The 17,696-nt window shown below is 37.1% G+C and overlaps 1 protein-coding gene across 1 annotated transcript in view; it reads right to left on the reverse strand.

The window, feature by feature from the left end:
• The window catches only part of PSMD14 (proteasome 26S subunit, non-ATPase 14), a 39,327-nt gene extending 22,546 nt beyond the window's left edge, over positions 1-16,781 (reverse strand). The window contains exons 1-4 of the mRNA XM_065750477.1: positions 16,715-16,781; positions 13,890-13,941; positions 632-703; positions 173-292 (exon numbers count right to left, since the gene is read on the reverse strand). Coding sequence (XP_065606549.1) covers positions 173-292; positions 632-703; positions 13,890-13,937 — 240 coding nt within the window. The 5' untranslated portion in view covers positions 13,938-13,941; positions 16,715-16,781. The remainder of the gene's footprint in view (positions 1-172; positions 293-631; positions 704-13,889; positions 13,942-16,714) is intronic.
• Positions 16,782-17,696: the final 915 nt, after the last annotated feature.

The following is a 17,696-nucleotide window of genomic DNA, read 5'->3' on the forward strand; positions in this document are numbered from 1 at the left end:
AATAGTCTAAAATGGTATCAATATGTGAATTACACAAGTTCACACTACATCTAATAGGTAGTCAGATTTTGCTCAAATAAGTTTGTATGAATTGGTAAGGAAGGAAAAGCTTTAACAAGTTATTTACTATACTGAAAAAAAAAAAGAAAATGTCTAACTGCAAAGAACTCACCGTTCCAGACTGTGGCATAGCAAAAACATCAATCACTCTCACAGTGTAATCATCAACGAATTCCCCGAGCATCAGCCCCATAACTTCCATGGGGACACCAGCACGACCATGTTTCAACATCTGGAATTAAGACCAAATGACATTGTTTGACTATATGGAAGTTTAAGGACCAGGAGGCTCAAGTTTGACCTGGGAGAGTTCTTGAAGCTTCTCTTGCTCTACTGATAATTCGCAACAGATAACACTTTGGGAAATGGTAAGGCACTATATAAACTAGTAAAAATTAAGTCATAAAAAAGGGAAATGGTAAGTTTCTTATTCTGAATGTTCAATTCAGAGTTAAATATATTGTAAAAATCAGTATGAGCAGCATCAAGGAGCCCATGGGCACAGAGCCTGGGCAGGTGCCAGGTGTCCAGCCTACAGCACTGCACGGAGCTGCAGCACAAGCACACTTACTTTCAGCAGCGCCAGGGATGAGATATAAACCTGTTCCGCTGTGTCGACCGCAGGAGCATCTGTTGGTGGCCCCTATGAAAAGAATAAATCAAATATTTTCCCCACTGTTATTATGCTGCTGTTTCGAAACCTTTTGTATTCTGCATTACGAAATAAAAGAAAAACGCATGCAAGATTGGGAACTCGCATGCTGGACGCAGTTTGTAAGAACAAACAGAAAAGCACACCCAAGCCCCCCACGCTTCTTCATGGAGCCTTCCTACACTAAACTACTTCGTAGTAAAAGTCACTGAGCCCCCATCCTGCCTCCCCCAGCCCCAGATCAGCACCACCTCAAAGAGCAATCTTATCAGAGACAGTAACATACAAAGCTGGCAAGCACTGCACCGGCACAAACCTGTTACAAGCACCCAGGCTAACAGTCAGATAAGTTTCCATTAGTCAGCCTTGCTGCAATGCTAACCTTCGTCAGCTGTAAAATACGGCCAGTTCTCCAATTAACTATGTGTTTCTTACAGTGGTGTGAATGTAAATGCTGCTGGGCTAGCATGATTAACTGGCACCAACACAAACAGCAATTTCCCTTTGCTTCATCAGCTTTCAGCTAAAGAGGACTTGCAGATAAAGGCTAAGGGAGTACTTTGCAGATACGCTGGTAGAGCGAGAGAAAAAACGGACCTCCGATCCCTAGGTGAAAAGCTGTGAACAAAATACTTTGCTCTTTGCCTTATGAGTAGTTATTCAAAAATTAGCACAACTGTCCCAGGTGTGAATGATTGGTTGAAACAGGTTCTCTGTACTGCTGAAAATGAAAAACACAAGAGGCAGCAGTTTAACTGTCCCTTTCTTGAAGAGCAAGAGACATATTGCTCTTACATACAGAATTCCTTTTCAGCTTACCTCATTACAGCCAATTAGCAGTACACTCATTATTTTGTTAACAAATTGCATGCATGCACCAGATTTCCACTGAAAAGACAAAAGGTTACCTCTGCACCAAGTGACACAGAACAAACTTGTGAAGGCTACAAAGCAGCCACAGAGCAAGGGGAAGAAAGATGGTCCCCATTACATTAAGAGAGGAAAATAAATGTTTTGTAGATTTAGAACTTTGATTCCACTCTTAGAAGCAGAAAAACAGTTACAGTGGGGAGAAAAAAAAGTACAAGTAGTTCATCAGAAAATGCCAGAGGACCACAGCACCAGAATCACTTGTCCAAAGTCTGCTACGACCAAACCACCTGACTGGTGAGGCTTCAAGTGCCCCTCCATGTTCCAGAATTATGTTTTTCAATTTAACATTCTTAAGTGCATCTCTCTTGCTTCATTTAAAACCTACTAGAAATTCTCTTCTTTTCCCTTAACAGTTGGGAAATTACAAAGACTTCAATTTCCACTTAACAGCAGCTAAGAAAGCATGGATTTAAAAAAAGAAAACACAACCAAACTTGAGTTTGATAACATTTTCCTTCTATGTACCCTTATATACATATATAGCATAAAGCTCTTCTCTTTCAATTTTCTATCCATTTTAGACCAGAAAGAGTAAGAAGTGGGGGACAGAAGTATAAACGCAGTGACCCTGGCTCTGCCTTCTGAAGAACCGTAACACCAATGCTGTGACATCACCACGTACGTATTCATTTGTCTCAGATTTACCTTAACGTTTCACTGCAAGCAAGCATCCCATTTCAACACCAATGATTAAAGAACTAGCATTTCTGGAAAACTAATGTTTGCGTTTGAAAACCTCAAAAACTTGAAGTTTATTCTGCAGGTTATGACATTTAAATTGGCTCTCCTGCATGGAATCACTAATGCCTGTTAAGATGGTAGATCACACTGACACCCTTCCAGCAGCTGAAGCATTAATCACAGCTTCATCCCTTGCACAGACACCTGCATTCACAACTTGTATGAGTTTAATTATTCTTCATAACTTTTCCTTCTTTAAAATCAGTCAGCGGAGCCAACACTGACAGCAAAGAGTCAAAGACAAATATTATTACATTTTGTTTCTGTAGCAAGACAGCTAAAATAATGTTAGCTTAAGCAAGGATAGGAATTAAATCTGGGCACTGGGCATTAGCCTACAGAGCTTGTTCCTAACCTTTCTCTTTCATGATTTCTGTACAACTTGGAGCTTTCAAATTTTTTTTTGTTTGTTTATTTTGGCTTGGTTTGTTTGTTTGTGTGTGTGTGTGGTGATAATATTCCACAAATACTTATTCTTGCTGTTGATCCATCATTTCAGAAGATAAGTTTGTTTTTAAAACTAATGTCTGGTAAGTCCTGTTAAGTTCTCCTGCCCACACCTAGCCAAAGATTCATCTTCAGTTAATGCAAAAGGAAGCACACCACTGGTGTCAATCAACTTTGCCCCACACCTTTTTTTTTTTGCCCTTAAGTCTTTTAAGCAGTGGCATTCACTAAGAACAATTTTTTGCATGAGAACTTAGCTATACATAAATTAAAGGACCACACTGAACTCTTAAAAATTAGCTAATGCTAATATTCAATGCAAATCTATTATAGATTTATCGATTACCGACCTTCCTACATAATATAATACACATCAACTAAGTATTTCCCCAGTCATAGCTGTTTGCTCAGGAAGATCTAACAATTTACTTTTACTGTGTTTTCCTCATTGATTAAAATTACAAGCTAAATAAGAGAAATGAGAAAACTTGTTGTAGCATACAAATTATATGTATTAATTCTGAATCTAAAATCAAAACAAAGACTGGATTATCAACATAAAATAATATATAATATTATAATATATATAATACCTTTGTAACAGATTTAATTCCCTTTTATTTTCTACTTTAGGCCAAATTGAATACAAAAAAACAGTACAGGCACACGATCATCCGAATCTAAATCCAAGTTTCATTAAAGACTCTTAATGAAAAGCTTTTAAGGAGCTGACAAACTAAACCATATGAATAAACCTTCGGTCTTTCAAGTAGTTTACTCAGCTTTAAATAATGTCAGTTGAAAGAAACAGGCATTTGGAAACAGGAACCAGCTGACTTCCAGCTCTGACCATTTCCTTTTCCCAGAAGGGAAGACACTCCACAGGACAGTGCCAGGGTGGCAGTCACAGCCGGACATCAGTTACACATGGGAGCCATAGAAGCGCTACATTTTTAGAGACTACTTTTGTTGATTCCACTCATCATCCACAGATTTTTATGCTTTTCTTTCATGAAAGAAGAGAACAAATAAGACAACTATTAGCTGACCTCTACATGGAGCCAAAGTATTTTACACTCTAAAGCACGTGCTGTTCTGTTATTGCTGTTCATAACCTCCCTGCCCGCTGACTTGGCTTCACGAGTATGGTGCTCCTTCTTAGAGTACCAAATTAAACTGGTGTCAGAAAGCTGAACAAGAAAGCTTTGTATCTGTAGCGCAGAAGATCTCTTAATATTTTTGGTTTCACTGAGGTATTCAAAGGTCACTGTTTCCCCATTACACAGACTTTTAGGTTGTCCACCCTGCTGCAAAACAGTATACTGGCTTCTTTCTGCGGGCCCAAAACTTTTGAGTGATTTATTGCAGAACTGAAACTTGGGGTACGACAGGAAAATGCTGTTTAGAAATGTCAGGGAACATTCAGCATTCTTAATCATTTCTGTATAAGCCAAATGATCAGAATTCAAGAACCAATCTAAAAAAATGAAAATTATGCTACCTACTGAAAAAAATGTTTCTTCTAAACCACCTATACACATTGTGAGTCAGAGAAACACCCACCTAAAGGTCAGTCAACAACAATCCAGCCAAACTCTGGCTTTGCTTAGAATGGCAGAACCCCAAGGTAATACTACGTATAATTAAAATGCTTTTTATTTCTGGTGTTTCTAACATGACTTGTAATTGAGAAGGAATCGCATTCAAACTATGAACAGATGATGCATAATTTTATTTCAAGCAGTTAAACGGATGATCCAATACAAAAGGAACCCTTCACTTGGGCAGCCCCTATTGACAAAGTGTTAAAGGCGTTTGCCATACTAACAGGATAAAAACGAGTGCCTCAAAGTGTTACCTACTCAGGACTTTTAGCAAATTTGTTAACACTTTAGGTATATTACTCCACCTTTCTCTTAGTGTGAAGCGGTATCAATTATTTAGCCAATTTTATTATGTTATTAAAATACCTGCTGATTAAATGCAAACTAAAGTGTCATTTTAGAGCACTCCTCCTTATTTGTACTATTTTACATTTTTTCAGAGAGGCATAAGAAGTGGACTTGATTAATTATGCTAGCAACTGAGAAATATTCTGCAAATGGAGACAGTTCCTATTGTCTAAATAAATCTTAAATACTGTTCCAGTGTCACACTAATGGAACAAAAGATGATTTTGAAATATAGCACAGCAGTTCCAACAAAGATACTCAGTTTTACAGGGGCAGCTGTAATAAAAAAGGCAGCAAAGAGAAGTGATGTAGAGCAAATCTTATCCTTATTGCATCAAACACCACCACTGTGTAAAATGTAAGACCCACTACAATCATCCCTTGGTTGTTGCTTTTTTGGGTTTGGATTTTTTTGTTTTTTCAATTGGAGCAATTTAAATGTGAACATAGGACACGCAAGCGAACACTGACCGTGGTAGTGTTTATTTCTTCCCTAGTAAGGCAAGAAAGAACCTTTTAATAGTTTAATTTTGTGAGTATTAAACAACTAGTGTGAAAAACAAGCTGCATGTAAACTATTTCTGCCTCTGCTTCAATGACTAGCTGAGGCAACCTGTTATAGGAGGTGTTAATTGGCAATAGGAGTACAAGTCAGAAGCATGTTCCCCATCGTCCTAACCCAGCAAGGCTAGGTCATTAAAGTGGAAATGAATTCTTTCATGCCGACTTAACCCTTTCAGTACATATTTTCAGCTGTTATAACTGAAGACAATTGAGAAAGACAAAGTAAAACTTGCACTACTTTAGAATGTAAGCATTCACTAACCCTTTTACTATTAAAGAAGTAGAGGAATAAAGGAACTGATAATCACATAAGTTTTGAAGGTGGGAGAAAAGGGGCATTTGGGATATAAATGCAATGATAACCATCATAAAATAATGTAACATTAAAGGACGCATGTAAAGATCAGGCATTCAAAGTAAGCTTGGAACTACTGTTTTTGCTGAGGTAAATTCAATAGTGAATGTATAGCTCAGAACAGGGGGAAAAGCACTATAGATCACTACAGAATACATGCAAAACAGACACAAAAACCTGAAAAGTGAATTAGAGAGAGAGGTAGAGGTGATAATAAAAAGACTTAAAAGTCACCTAAGCATTTCTGCTCTTCTCTGCTTATCCTTTGTAGAGAAGATGCATAACCTGACATACTGACACACACACTTCTAAGAAAACCATACCTCTTTTTACACATTGCTAAACCTTAAAAATCTTATCTAAATTGTGACTGTCAAGCTGTTCTTCCGTACTAAGGCAATATACTTAATAAAAACTAACAACCTGAATTTAATCAGTACAATTGACAAAGTGAGTAAGTCACCATCCAGATCTCAGTGGTTTGTTACGACAGCATTGTTGAACATCAGAAGTAATGCATTTCATTTCCCAGAGCATAGGACAATTACTCATGACACAGCAAATAATCCTATTCATAAAAAAGAAATAATAATAATCCCATAGAGTTCACAGGATGAGGGGAATATACTAATTTGTACTGTAAATCACACACTAATTAGTAGGAATTTAAGATTTTCTTGCAGTTTTCCAGCTAGTACACACACAATTTTACAGTTAGTTCCACATCAACAGGATTATATTTTGAAGCGAGCATTATGTCTAAACAGTTTGTATGTTTAGGCCCATTTTTATACCAATTATAATCAAGCATACATAGCAGACCACAAAATACCATAAGCCTCAACAAACAGCCTAGATTTCTGAAAGGATCACATTGTCTTGTTACACCATATGTCGGATGAAATAAAAATTACAGTAATATGTTTAGTTTCAGTCTCATAGACTCCAAAATGGAGTAGAGATGCTAGGGAAATATTATGGCATCAATCATTACTTTGAATTAAAAATATCATTGTGAAAAACTTCAGCAGGCTGGAATAAAGAAAAACTGCCTCGGTATGTTTTACAAAACCCTGTCTCCTACCAAAAAGGAAAAAAAATCACCCAGGTTCACTTTTACGGAAGAACTTGACAACAATATAAATGGATTTGAAACAAATAACATTTTCCATCTTCCTCCTCTTCAAAAACCAAAGTTACAGAACACAGGACTTTGTATAGCTCTGAGCAGTTGGCTCAATGGGTTGGGATCATCAATTTGCAAACACCTCTTCAGCAGAGCCAAAATTTTACTACCTCTTTGTTTTAAATTAAATAGAACTCCCAACAGAGAACATGGCCAAGATCTTAGTTTTGTGTGTAAACAGAAATCATCCAACAAATCTTAGCTTATGTTTCTTGCCTGTCCATTCACAAGTTCTTGAGTAGAAAAAAGAAAAAATCCTCAGCAATATCCTTTGCAACTGCACAGAACAATCCATCTACAAGGGCAATGCAAGATTTCCCACGTTCAGTTACAGTGCCTAAAGTTGTCAGAATTATTTTAAAATGCCTTCTACCAACAACAGCGTTCCCATTTCTGACATTCTCATAGAAAATACCATTTGAGGCAAAGGCTTGCAGCTTACTAAGAGAAAATATAATTTGGAAGGATCTGGCAGTGATAAGAGGCCAGTTTAGTTTCTCTTGAGACAATGTAAGTTTACTTTTGCTATGCTGTATTTGTACATAGAGACTTGTTCTAATTAGTCATTCTAGTTTAATGTTTTTATCAGAAAGAAATATGTATTACATCATATTCAGATGTATTAGAAATATACTATTATTTACATATTTGATGCAAATTGCCACAATCTGATTTTTGTTACATTATCAATACAGTTGTTGCATGAAGTGGCCATTTACATCTAACTATCTAAAGATTTGTTGATGCACAAAAAAAGCAAAGGAAAGTATGCCACATCACTGCATTAACCACAGACAGCAAAAATCCATATGAATAGGGTCACAAAGCAAATATTGTTTTGTGTGTGCGCACGTGTGTGTGTGTGTGTGTGTGTGTGTGTGTGTGTGTCTTTGAGAACAACTATTGCTCTTCACAGCTTCAAACTACAGGGGAAAGAAAAAATCAGAAAATACTATATGCTGATTTCACTCCAGAGTAAAACCAAGACTAATTTGTCTATTCCTATAATACATAATCTATTGAGGTTTAAAATGAGAGCCTCAAGGAATCAGGACCTGTCAAATTTTCTATTCCTCCAGAAAGCTGTGCTCAAAACTATGTTTGTCACTGTCTTACTCTAAACAACTGTGTCAAGCAGCCCAGGTAGCCCCCTACCTGAGGTCACCCTAAAGCACACCAAAACCCACCAATATTAATACACAAGGAGCACCTCTAACATATTGTCCTAGTAAAATCTGAAGAGAAGTCTTCACAGGAGGAAAACAAGCCATTGTTCAAATAGTCACACAGCGGCATTACAACTTACTACTCAGTAGCACAGTATTTCAGATGAGGAAATAATTTTCATCACTATACAGGAGCTGTTTTCTGCTTACAGAACAGAATGTTACAAGTGAATGGGTGTAATGAAAGAGGCACAAAGATGACTACTCTTGTTTAGTCTTTTTTCCTGTTTTCTCATTATGACTACATTCATTTCCTCGCCCAAGTTTCCTTTGTGTCTTCTACGGAAAGTCAGCTGGACTACACTGGCAATTAAGTTGAAGAGAGAAAAGCTAATTGCCTAATTATTAGAAATAAGGAAGTTTAAAATCTTAGGCCAAGAGTAGACAGCTAAAAATGGGCTCCAGAATTTACAGGAAAATAGTAGATCACAGGAAGCTCATACTGCTCAGGCACAACCCACTAGCTCTGCTATTTTTAGAAAAGCATGACTGTAGAGTGGCACTTTAAGGCATCTTTTACACCACGAAGAAATTACACACTGTGGGCAAGTTCCCATCAGCTTAGACAATTGTGTCACTGTTCCCAAAGTGACAGCAGAATGCCCCCATATCCCTGCCCCCATTAGCACTGTTGGATATAAACAATGTTACAATTACTCAACCAAATTTCAAACGTAGGCAAACTGTATCAGCTTTTAGCAATCCCCAACAACTTTCAAGTACGCCTACGCCATCCATGAAGCAGCCACTTTGAGTGTAAGCAGCTCTGGGCCACACTGGTACCTTAAATATGACACACAGCTTTTGTTGCCTTAATAAAGGACCATTCAACCAACCAATGCAACAAGATGCTCAGCTCAGCCAGTTCAAGTAAAATAGCACAGTTTTCCATAGGTGCTTTTCTCCCTTCCTGAAAACAGTCATCTATATAAAAAAACATATCAAGCATGCGTATCTGCCAGAGCAGGGAGGGACCAGATGATCTCCAGAGATCTCTTCCAATCTTAACCAGGCTGTGATTTTAGATATGAAAGCTGAGGAGATAAGTTTGAAGAACTTGATGGCCAGCATTTTTATAGGAATTGGTGTTGGATGGTTTTCAGTGGGTGACTACTGTTATCACTGAGAAAAACTCTAAAACTTGCTGCTCTTTAAATGGGTTGATAACTTCTGGAGGAAAAAAGTAAAACTGGAATAAGTCACACAAGCTGTACTGTAGCTTGTTTGTCCCCAGCAGTTGGGATGTATATTGATTATTTTAGCAATAAGAACATTCTGAGTACTTGGAAACTTTGGTGGAAAATGTCACACAAACAGTGGCACAGTAATGATGCATAACATCCAGAGGTATAATTCAGACTTCTTCTTCTTGCAGAGTATTCTCAGAAGGAATACATGAAGTTTGAAATGCATAGGAAGCAGAGAACTGTGTACCACTGCAATTCAGGCCACAAGGTTTATATACCCAGGAGACACAGGATTGAGAAAGTCACTGAGGTGTAACTGACACCAAAACTAGAAACATTCCATGCCTTTTGAGGAAAACAGACAAACAAAACAACCCAGTTCCTTATGTTAAAGACAAGAGCATTCAATAGACATGCTTGTACCCTCCAAACTAAGAACATGCTGTTTCAAAAAGCAATTAACTAAAATAATGCTCAATAAGTCGTTTTATTATGGAAGGGGATATTGGCATGCAGATTAGCCAGCTAGAACATGCCATTTACTTCAAGACACATCAGTACATTCCAATAAAGTAACTCAAGAAAACCTGCATTTAACTGATAATTGGAAACGAGCTAATGTGAGCCTGACCCTTCTTTGTCTGCCAGCTCACCAACTCTTATTCTGAAGCCTTGCAGAAAACCAAATCGGTAGTGCTATTTTCTAATAACCATCCTGGCTAGACGAGCAAATGAAACAGAACTTTGTATCAGTGGCAGGTCTCCCAAGCTCCCACAGTGCCATAGATTTACTCAATGGGATCAGTATGTTCTGAAAACCCATGATAATAGGAGGGAAAAGGTTCCACCGAATCAAACATTGCAATGCTTTAAACCTCATAATCAAAGTGACAGTTTTCAAGTGCCATTTACAATGCCCTAATCTGGAAACATCCCAGCTAACCCATCTGATCAACTATTTCACAGATGGAAGCACTTGATGGCTAATTGGCAAGTCCATTATTGAAATAAAATAGCTATCTTCACTTCTATTTTCCATATTCCAAGTCAAGGTGTAAACATTCCTTGTAAGGCACAGGTCACTCTCTTCTGCCTTCCTTTCCATTTTTATATTCGCCCCTTCCCCCACCACCAAATACGTTAATTCAGAAATAACTTGATTTTCCATTTAATGCACTAGAACATTTGTACATACCAACACAACAATGTAAACTACTATTTTAAGAGATACACTGAGGAATGAAAAATGATTCTTAGAAGTAGTACTTATTTCCCTGCTTCCTGTCATACCTAGACAGAAATAGATAGGATGTGATTGTGTGGACAAGAACTTGTATAGCTTGGGTTACTTTGCTGGTAGTCTTGGGCAAACAGCTCTGCTCTCTTCATTTACTTGCACTCTGAATCAACATCCAGTAGGACTGCCTAATAGAGACATATGTGGAACTCATTTCACTAGCAAACAATAGCTCAGTGAACAAAATGAAGAGGAGTGTTGCTCCAAATTCCTGCCTGCTGCTTAAGAAGAATGCTTTTGCATACCCCACAAAGCCTGTTGATTTGTCTGCAGCAAATGTACAATGCAGAATCAAGTACTAAATCACCAGTGAAATTCCGTGGTGAGCAGTATTTCAGAGGAAAGAACAGGGAGATGAAAAGAATGAACCAGAAAAGGGGAGGAAAAAAAAAATGAATGACAAGCAAAGACAGAAAGAGAATCACAGACTCATAGAGGTTGGAAGGGACCTCTAAAGATCATCTAGTTCAACCCCCCTGCCAAAGCAGGCTCCATAGACCAGGTTGCACAGGTATGCAACAAAAGGAAAATAAAATTATTTCCAAAATCTGAACTCCCATGATCAACAGAAGGGAAATGAAAGGAATAATAAGCATAATATCCCTTTCTAACTGTTCCTCCAAATCTTTTCAAAAACCCTCAGTCACTCACTCTCTTTGGTGTAAATCACACAAGCAGAAATTCAGATGTTGACACTTCCAGGCAACTGGGAATCAAACTATGCACAAAGAGCTGATTCAAAGGTCTTTATTATGGTGCCAAGGTCAAAACTAACATAGGTATCTTCTCATACAAGGAACACAAAGTTTCTGCCAGACAGAAAACACTGTGGATTGCTTACGTGATGCCAAAGCATCTTCCTTCCTCTCTTCTTCACTCTAAGAAGGCAGTCTTTGTCTAAGACTAATAAAAAGAGAAATGGTTCATAAAATTTCTAAACTGTAAGTCACTGGATGGAAAACACAGTTTTAAAGTAGAACACAAGACACCTAAAGACTTCTACAAAGAAAGATGAAAAACAAATCTAACTACCTGTAAGAATAGCATATTGGAGTTCAGAAGTAATGGGGAAAAGCAAATAATATAATACAGGTGGTATTAGAAGGGTAAAAGAGACAGGTGCTGTTGAAGAAACTAAGGCAAGTCAGTGAAAAAGAATTCCACAATAGAGATCAAACAGTAACTGTCCTCACCAGGCAACTTGCTGATGCTCATATTTATTGAAAGACAAATTGAATCGACCATTAACTGATCTCACGTGATAGTCCTCCCACTAAGAAATCAAAACCTTAACTACAAGAAATATAAATGATGAATTGAATTAGATTATATTCCTTTGAAAGTGTTTCTTTTTCCATAAGTCTCCACACACAGATTCTTGCATAATTCCAACAGGTAGCTTTACAATGTTCAAACTTAAAAGAAGAAATCTTCAAGGAAAAACAAAGTTTCACACAATTGTTTAGTACACTGTAGGACAACCCACTGGTAGTAACTCTGTTTACCCAGAAGAAGGACTAATGCCCCCTTTCACTCTTCAACCTCAAAGTCCTCCAATTCACTCTCTATGTCTCAGTCAATAGTCAGAACAGAAATGATCTCTGAATGTCCATGAAAACACCACATTCTAAGGACACAAAGTTATTCTGTTTGAACATCCTTTCCGCTGCTTCAGTAAACCAAGGACCACAAAAGTAACCAAGATATTTAGTGCAAGCAGCAACTTGCACAAAGAGCAGTTCAGTTTTCCACATTTTTTCCCAATCCAACAAATTATCATCAATTCATTTAAGAGACAATTCCACATTTAAACAAACAGAGCAGCTTTACAGGCCAAAGCTGTCAGAGGAGTTCATCAAGCTTCTTTTGACTGTTATATTCTATTGTCTGCTACAATTTCCAATCAAGCCTTAAGTTAAAGCTGAGAAATTCAGGAAACACCTGAGAAAGTTAACTGTAAATCTGAAAAACAGCTTTGATATGCACTGAGTTCAGAGAGGACCAAGAAGTGAAAGCTTGAGTGATTAGACTGCACAGATGTTAAAAAACTGAAGAGTCATGAAGCAGGCTGGCAGCTCAGAGGAACAAGAGAAATAAGTGCTTAAGAAAGTGAAACTAAAAATAATTGAGGCCTGCTTGAAGATTCACTAAGAGAGTGTGAATAGAATTTTAGCTATACAAAGGGGAAAAAAAATCATAAAAAGTTGCAGCTAATTTGGCAATACACCTAGAGGCTGTAATCACTTCAGAATATGGACCAAATGCTTCAGTATTATACCACTGGGCACTAACACGTCACACACAACCAAAAGAAGCTGTGGGTTTTGGAATCTCAATCATTTCAGAAGCAAACACACATCACAGAAGTTAAGACAAACAGAACTGATTCCTCCCAAAGCACAACATCCTGGATTCCATGCTTAGAACACGATCCCTCCCTGAAGCAGATAAGGAGTGAAGGAAAAGGCCTTCCACTGCTAACAACTGGGACTGATGGGACCATGGAGTACTGTTCTGCCTGCAAGGAAAGAATTCCTCCTAGAAACCTCAAAGAAGTTGTTCTCCTTTTTTCCCCCCTTTATCAACAGTAACCAGGAAAAAGCCTGGCAGCCCAATGCAATAAGATCAGCTTGGTTTTATTTCTGAAGACACCAACTGGTTGAGAGAAAAAAGCACCTGCAACTTGTGCTATGGAGGTAGGAGACACCACACACACATGCACTTCACACTGTAACAGGACAGCTGCCAGAGGGACCTTTCTGCTGTGAGCAGAGATACAGGAGCAAGGACAATAGTCAGTAACATCGAACAGACTACAAAACATGCAGGTGGCTATAGCTACCTTCAAGTGATGAAATACATACATGCCTCAGTGCCTACCACAACCTCATTTAAGAACTGAATTACTTATTTTACAAAGAAGCAAATGGGTATATACTCTGCCACTCTGAGAAGTAGCAATGTTCTGAAAATCCCTATTATTGGAAATCCATTTTGAATTTTATATTCTATTCCCATTTCTTTTGAATCCAAGCTTGAACCAATAAGACACCAAATTAAAGTTTAATAAACATTCTGTAAACCCACAGTACCAACACAAGCATTCACACCAACAAAAGCAGTCAAACTGTATACACACATAGCATCTCTGAAGTCAGAGATTACTACTGTGAATTCTGTTTGGGTTTTTTTTTTTTTTAGGGAGGGTGTTGTTTTAAAAAAAATAAAGGCATATTCCAGTAACTGATTAATATAAAAAAAGATAAAAGTTGACAAGCCATATACTAACCTGCCCCAGGCCAGGCATACCTCCTCCAAGTCGCAGAAGTCTATCCATATTTCTAGAGAAACAGAAACAAAGGAAAAAAAAGTGTTCCCAGGCTCTGAAGTGTTTACTAAATTGCTATCCATATAATTCACCTTCATTCACTCAGTATGTCAAAAATATTGGTGGTAATTACAACACAACATCAGACTTCCTGTTAATTAACACCACATATTAATTCAAGAAGCTGTCTTCCATGCTAATTAACAGACCTTGTTTCATTGCTTTGGTTTTGGGTTATCCCCATTTCTGAAGATGAACACTCTCGTCAAACTTTCCAAAACTTTTCTATCATTCAACTAACTGGGGGAGTTTTGTTGCTTAAGAACAGCACCTACATCCAGCAAGTTCCTAAAACTTTAAGATATACATATAAGCTTAACTCTAATTTGTTCAAAAAGCATCAATAAAAATGTGAAAGTCAGGATTTTAGCATCCTCATTAGTAAGTTCTGCGCTAATTAACTTACAGCTTGTCAGTTACCACCAAAACTACATGTGAAAGACACTGAGCAGATTATGGATCTCTGAATTAGCATCAAAAGCATTTTTTTTTAAATGAACTCATTATACTAAAAGAAATACTGTAAAGTAAACATTTAGTATGTATATAGTTAGAACACCAGTGACAGTGCAGTCATTTAATACATTTCCAGTGTTACACGTGGCATTGCTTCAGTGCAAGATTATTCCAATCAACGCAACCAACTCGTTACTGTCTTGGAGAGAAAAAAAGGCGTTTACATGTTGCAGATTTTCAAGGACTGATCTCTAGGAATGAGAAATGTTAAGGTGCCCGACTAAAAAATTAAATAGATGCCTATTATTCTGCTGTTTATTCACTTAATTAAATTGCTTTTCAATGATATATATCATTCTAGTCATCTAAGTAATGGTTCTGTTCCAGGTGTAACAGCACTTTACTTGCTTGACTTGTTCAGTTTCTTAGTAATAAGAGACAAGATCTACTGAGTATTATTTTTAATTTTATTTTTATTTAGCTGCTTTCAGCTGTTTCAGAATTTACAGTTCCACCTCACAGAAATTAGTAAATCATATTGGCTAATTCTTGTTGTAAAATAGAAGTAGTAAAGTATCAGAAATTGTGCTCTTAAATCCACAACTTTTAATACAATGCAACAAAACCTGTACACTGATGTAAGTGTATTCAAGAAAAGTCAGTATTGGTATTTCCAAAATACATTCATCCTCAGAACAGATGTTATATCACATATATCAGAACTACACATAGTTTGTAATTATGTACATTAAAAATATAGAAGTCCTTAAGCTGAAGGCTTTAGAACATTTATCTTCTGAAATTTGTTAGAATTTCGACTGATTAAATATTAGCAGGTTTTTTTCAGTTTAAAACAACAAATATTTCCAGCTTCTGGTAACACCATTAACTTCTTTCTTAGCTACAGGTTCTAAAGAACACGACTTGCTATGTCCACCCATCCATTTCAAACAATACTTAGTTCATGTTATTGTTCCATGTCTTATCAGCTAATTTCACTTTAGTTCAGTGTTTTGTAGAACACATTCCTAAGGCAAGCAAACCTTACAACTGCAGCCTCAGCTACCATTAAGTACTTTCTTAAAACCAACTTGGCCCTACATGAACTAAAAAGGAATTATTGAAAGGATATAGCTGTCGCATCAGATAGACAATGAAAGCAGTCTCTTTATGACTGGCAAAAGCTAAACACGGTGTATATACATCCCTTTGTCCCAAGCCACAACAAACTGCAAATCAAGAATCGTCACAGAAAGGTGAAGTTTCTGTTTAAATTTATGTGAAAAAATGGTAAATGGCTTCTGGAAAACTCCCAGGAATACAAATTAAAGCCAAATACATCTTGTTTTCTAGGGCAGAGAAGCCTCCACTGAAACACAAAGACAGTTATTCATCTTTATGACACTGAGAAGGGCTGAAGTGTGGCAGAAAAGTGGAGTTACGTTATTAAAAATAGAGTTTTAATCAATCATGATTGTGTGCTTATTTTGAGAAATTTGTCTCTATAATAGGTAATCATAAAATATATTGGAAGTTTTCCTGCATACTGTAGGGGTGTTTTACTCACCCGTATTTAAGAAATAATACTGGATAAGAAATTTTCTACCATTTTACTTTTTGCTTTAGCAAGTGATAACAATAGCTATTATCAGCACATTAATATTTATAGCATTTTTTCTAGTTTCTAAGCCAATAGAATATCTTACATGTTAAAGTAGAAATTGTACAAGTATGTCACTCAGCAGAACATAATGCGCTTACATAAAATGAGATTAGAATGATCAGTTATACAAAATATTTATTTATCAGCATATATTCCCAGGTTTTGGAACATCAAAAATCCCACTTTCTTACAGAACTAGAGAGATGAAACAGTATAGCTACCATTGAACTAAAGATGTTCAGATTCTCAAGGCAATAGCACACACAGAATCTCTACAAACCAATTCTAGATGCTGTGCAAATTATTTCAATAGTTCCATGGACTGACTCTGCTTAGAGTTCTGGCAAATAACACTTCCCTTTGTTACTTGCAAGCGAAGATGCTTTAGTAGGTTAGAACATATTTAGTCATTCATAAATATAAACATCTGAATAACATATGTATACCATCTAAATAAAAAAATTGTTAATCCATTGCACCCAAACATTATTTTAGCAATAGTTTCAGTGCGTGATAATGCTTTTCAAAACTTGAAAACAACTCAAGCAACATTTTAGACTCTAAGATATATTTAGGATTACAAACAGAGCAAATCTCCATTTCTAACCTGGTGCTCAGCAAGACGTGATCACACAACAAACTCAGTAGCAACTCCCACTTTCCAACTATGAAGATGTCAGTTTCCTTCCTACAAAGGAAAAAAAAGAGGAAGGAGGGAAAGGAGAGAAAAAAACAGCAAAATTAGAAACAGTAGCATATGTAATAAGAAATGTTGCATTGACTATTTCTGAAAGGATAAAGCACTTTATAATATCCCAAAGAGCTCTCTTTTGTTTTATTTTCACAGAATTCCTGAAGGGTATACATGCCATGTGTAGCCCAAACATCCATAACGCAGGAAGAAGAATGAAAGGATATACGCATAACATTATTAATTGCTTCAAGGAGAAATCATACTGCATTTTAGTTTATGAAATATGACTTACAATTTCACATTTATACCACCTACATAGCTTCACAAATCCTACCAAGTCTGTGTCAACAATTTAAAACTAATCAATAATTTCTGGTGCTGTTAGAAGTACAGCCCCTTGTTACTATTTTAGAAGAACTGTGCCATAGAGAGTCCTTGGTGTGATCAAGGCAGTGAGGGATGCCTCTACATTTGCCTGAACTCCAGTTGAGGAAGGCTGCTTTACACCCAGCGTAGGAGTTTATATCTGTGTTATATTTCTCCCAGAGAATACTGCCCACTAATTGTATGCACTCAATCACTCATAGTGCAGTGTTTTAAAACAGATCTGGCCACGATTTGACAGACTTCTTTTTTGCAATGTCATTGTCAGCATAAGGAGCACAGGGGAAGCTGCTGCTGCTTAACAACTTGATGCTGCTTTCTCAGTGCTGCCAGAGCAGCTGTTCGTGCAGTCCTGCAGCAAACTGGTAGGCCAACAACACCAATTTTAACTCTGTTCACTTCTCTGATAGGATTTGCACTGCATCCCAGAAGCAGTTCTGATGCAGAAGGCTGGTGTTGATTACATACCTACCTGCGTTTATTTCATATTTTATACACATAAAAGAAATAC

Source organism: Cyrtonyx montezumae, unplaced genomic scaffold (assembly GCF_038088225.1).
Source record: "Cyrtonyx montezumae isolate F1298 unplaced genomic scaffold, pur_monq_1.0 scaffold_7, whole genome shotgun sequence".
Classification (NCBI taxonomy): domain Eukaryota; kingdom Metazoa; phylum Chordata; class Aves; order Galliformes; family Odontophoridae; genus Cyrtonyx; species Cyrtonyx montezumae.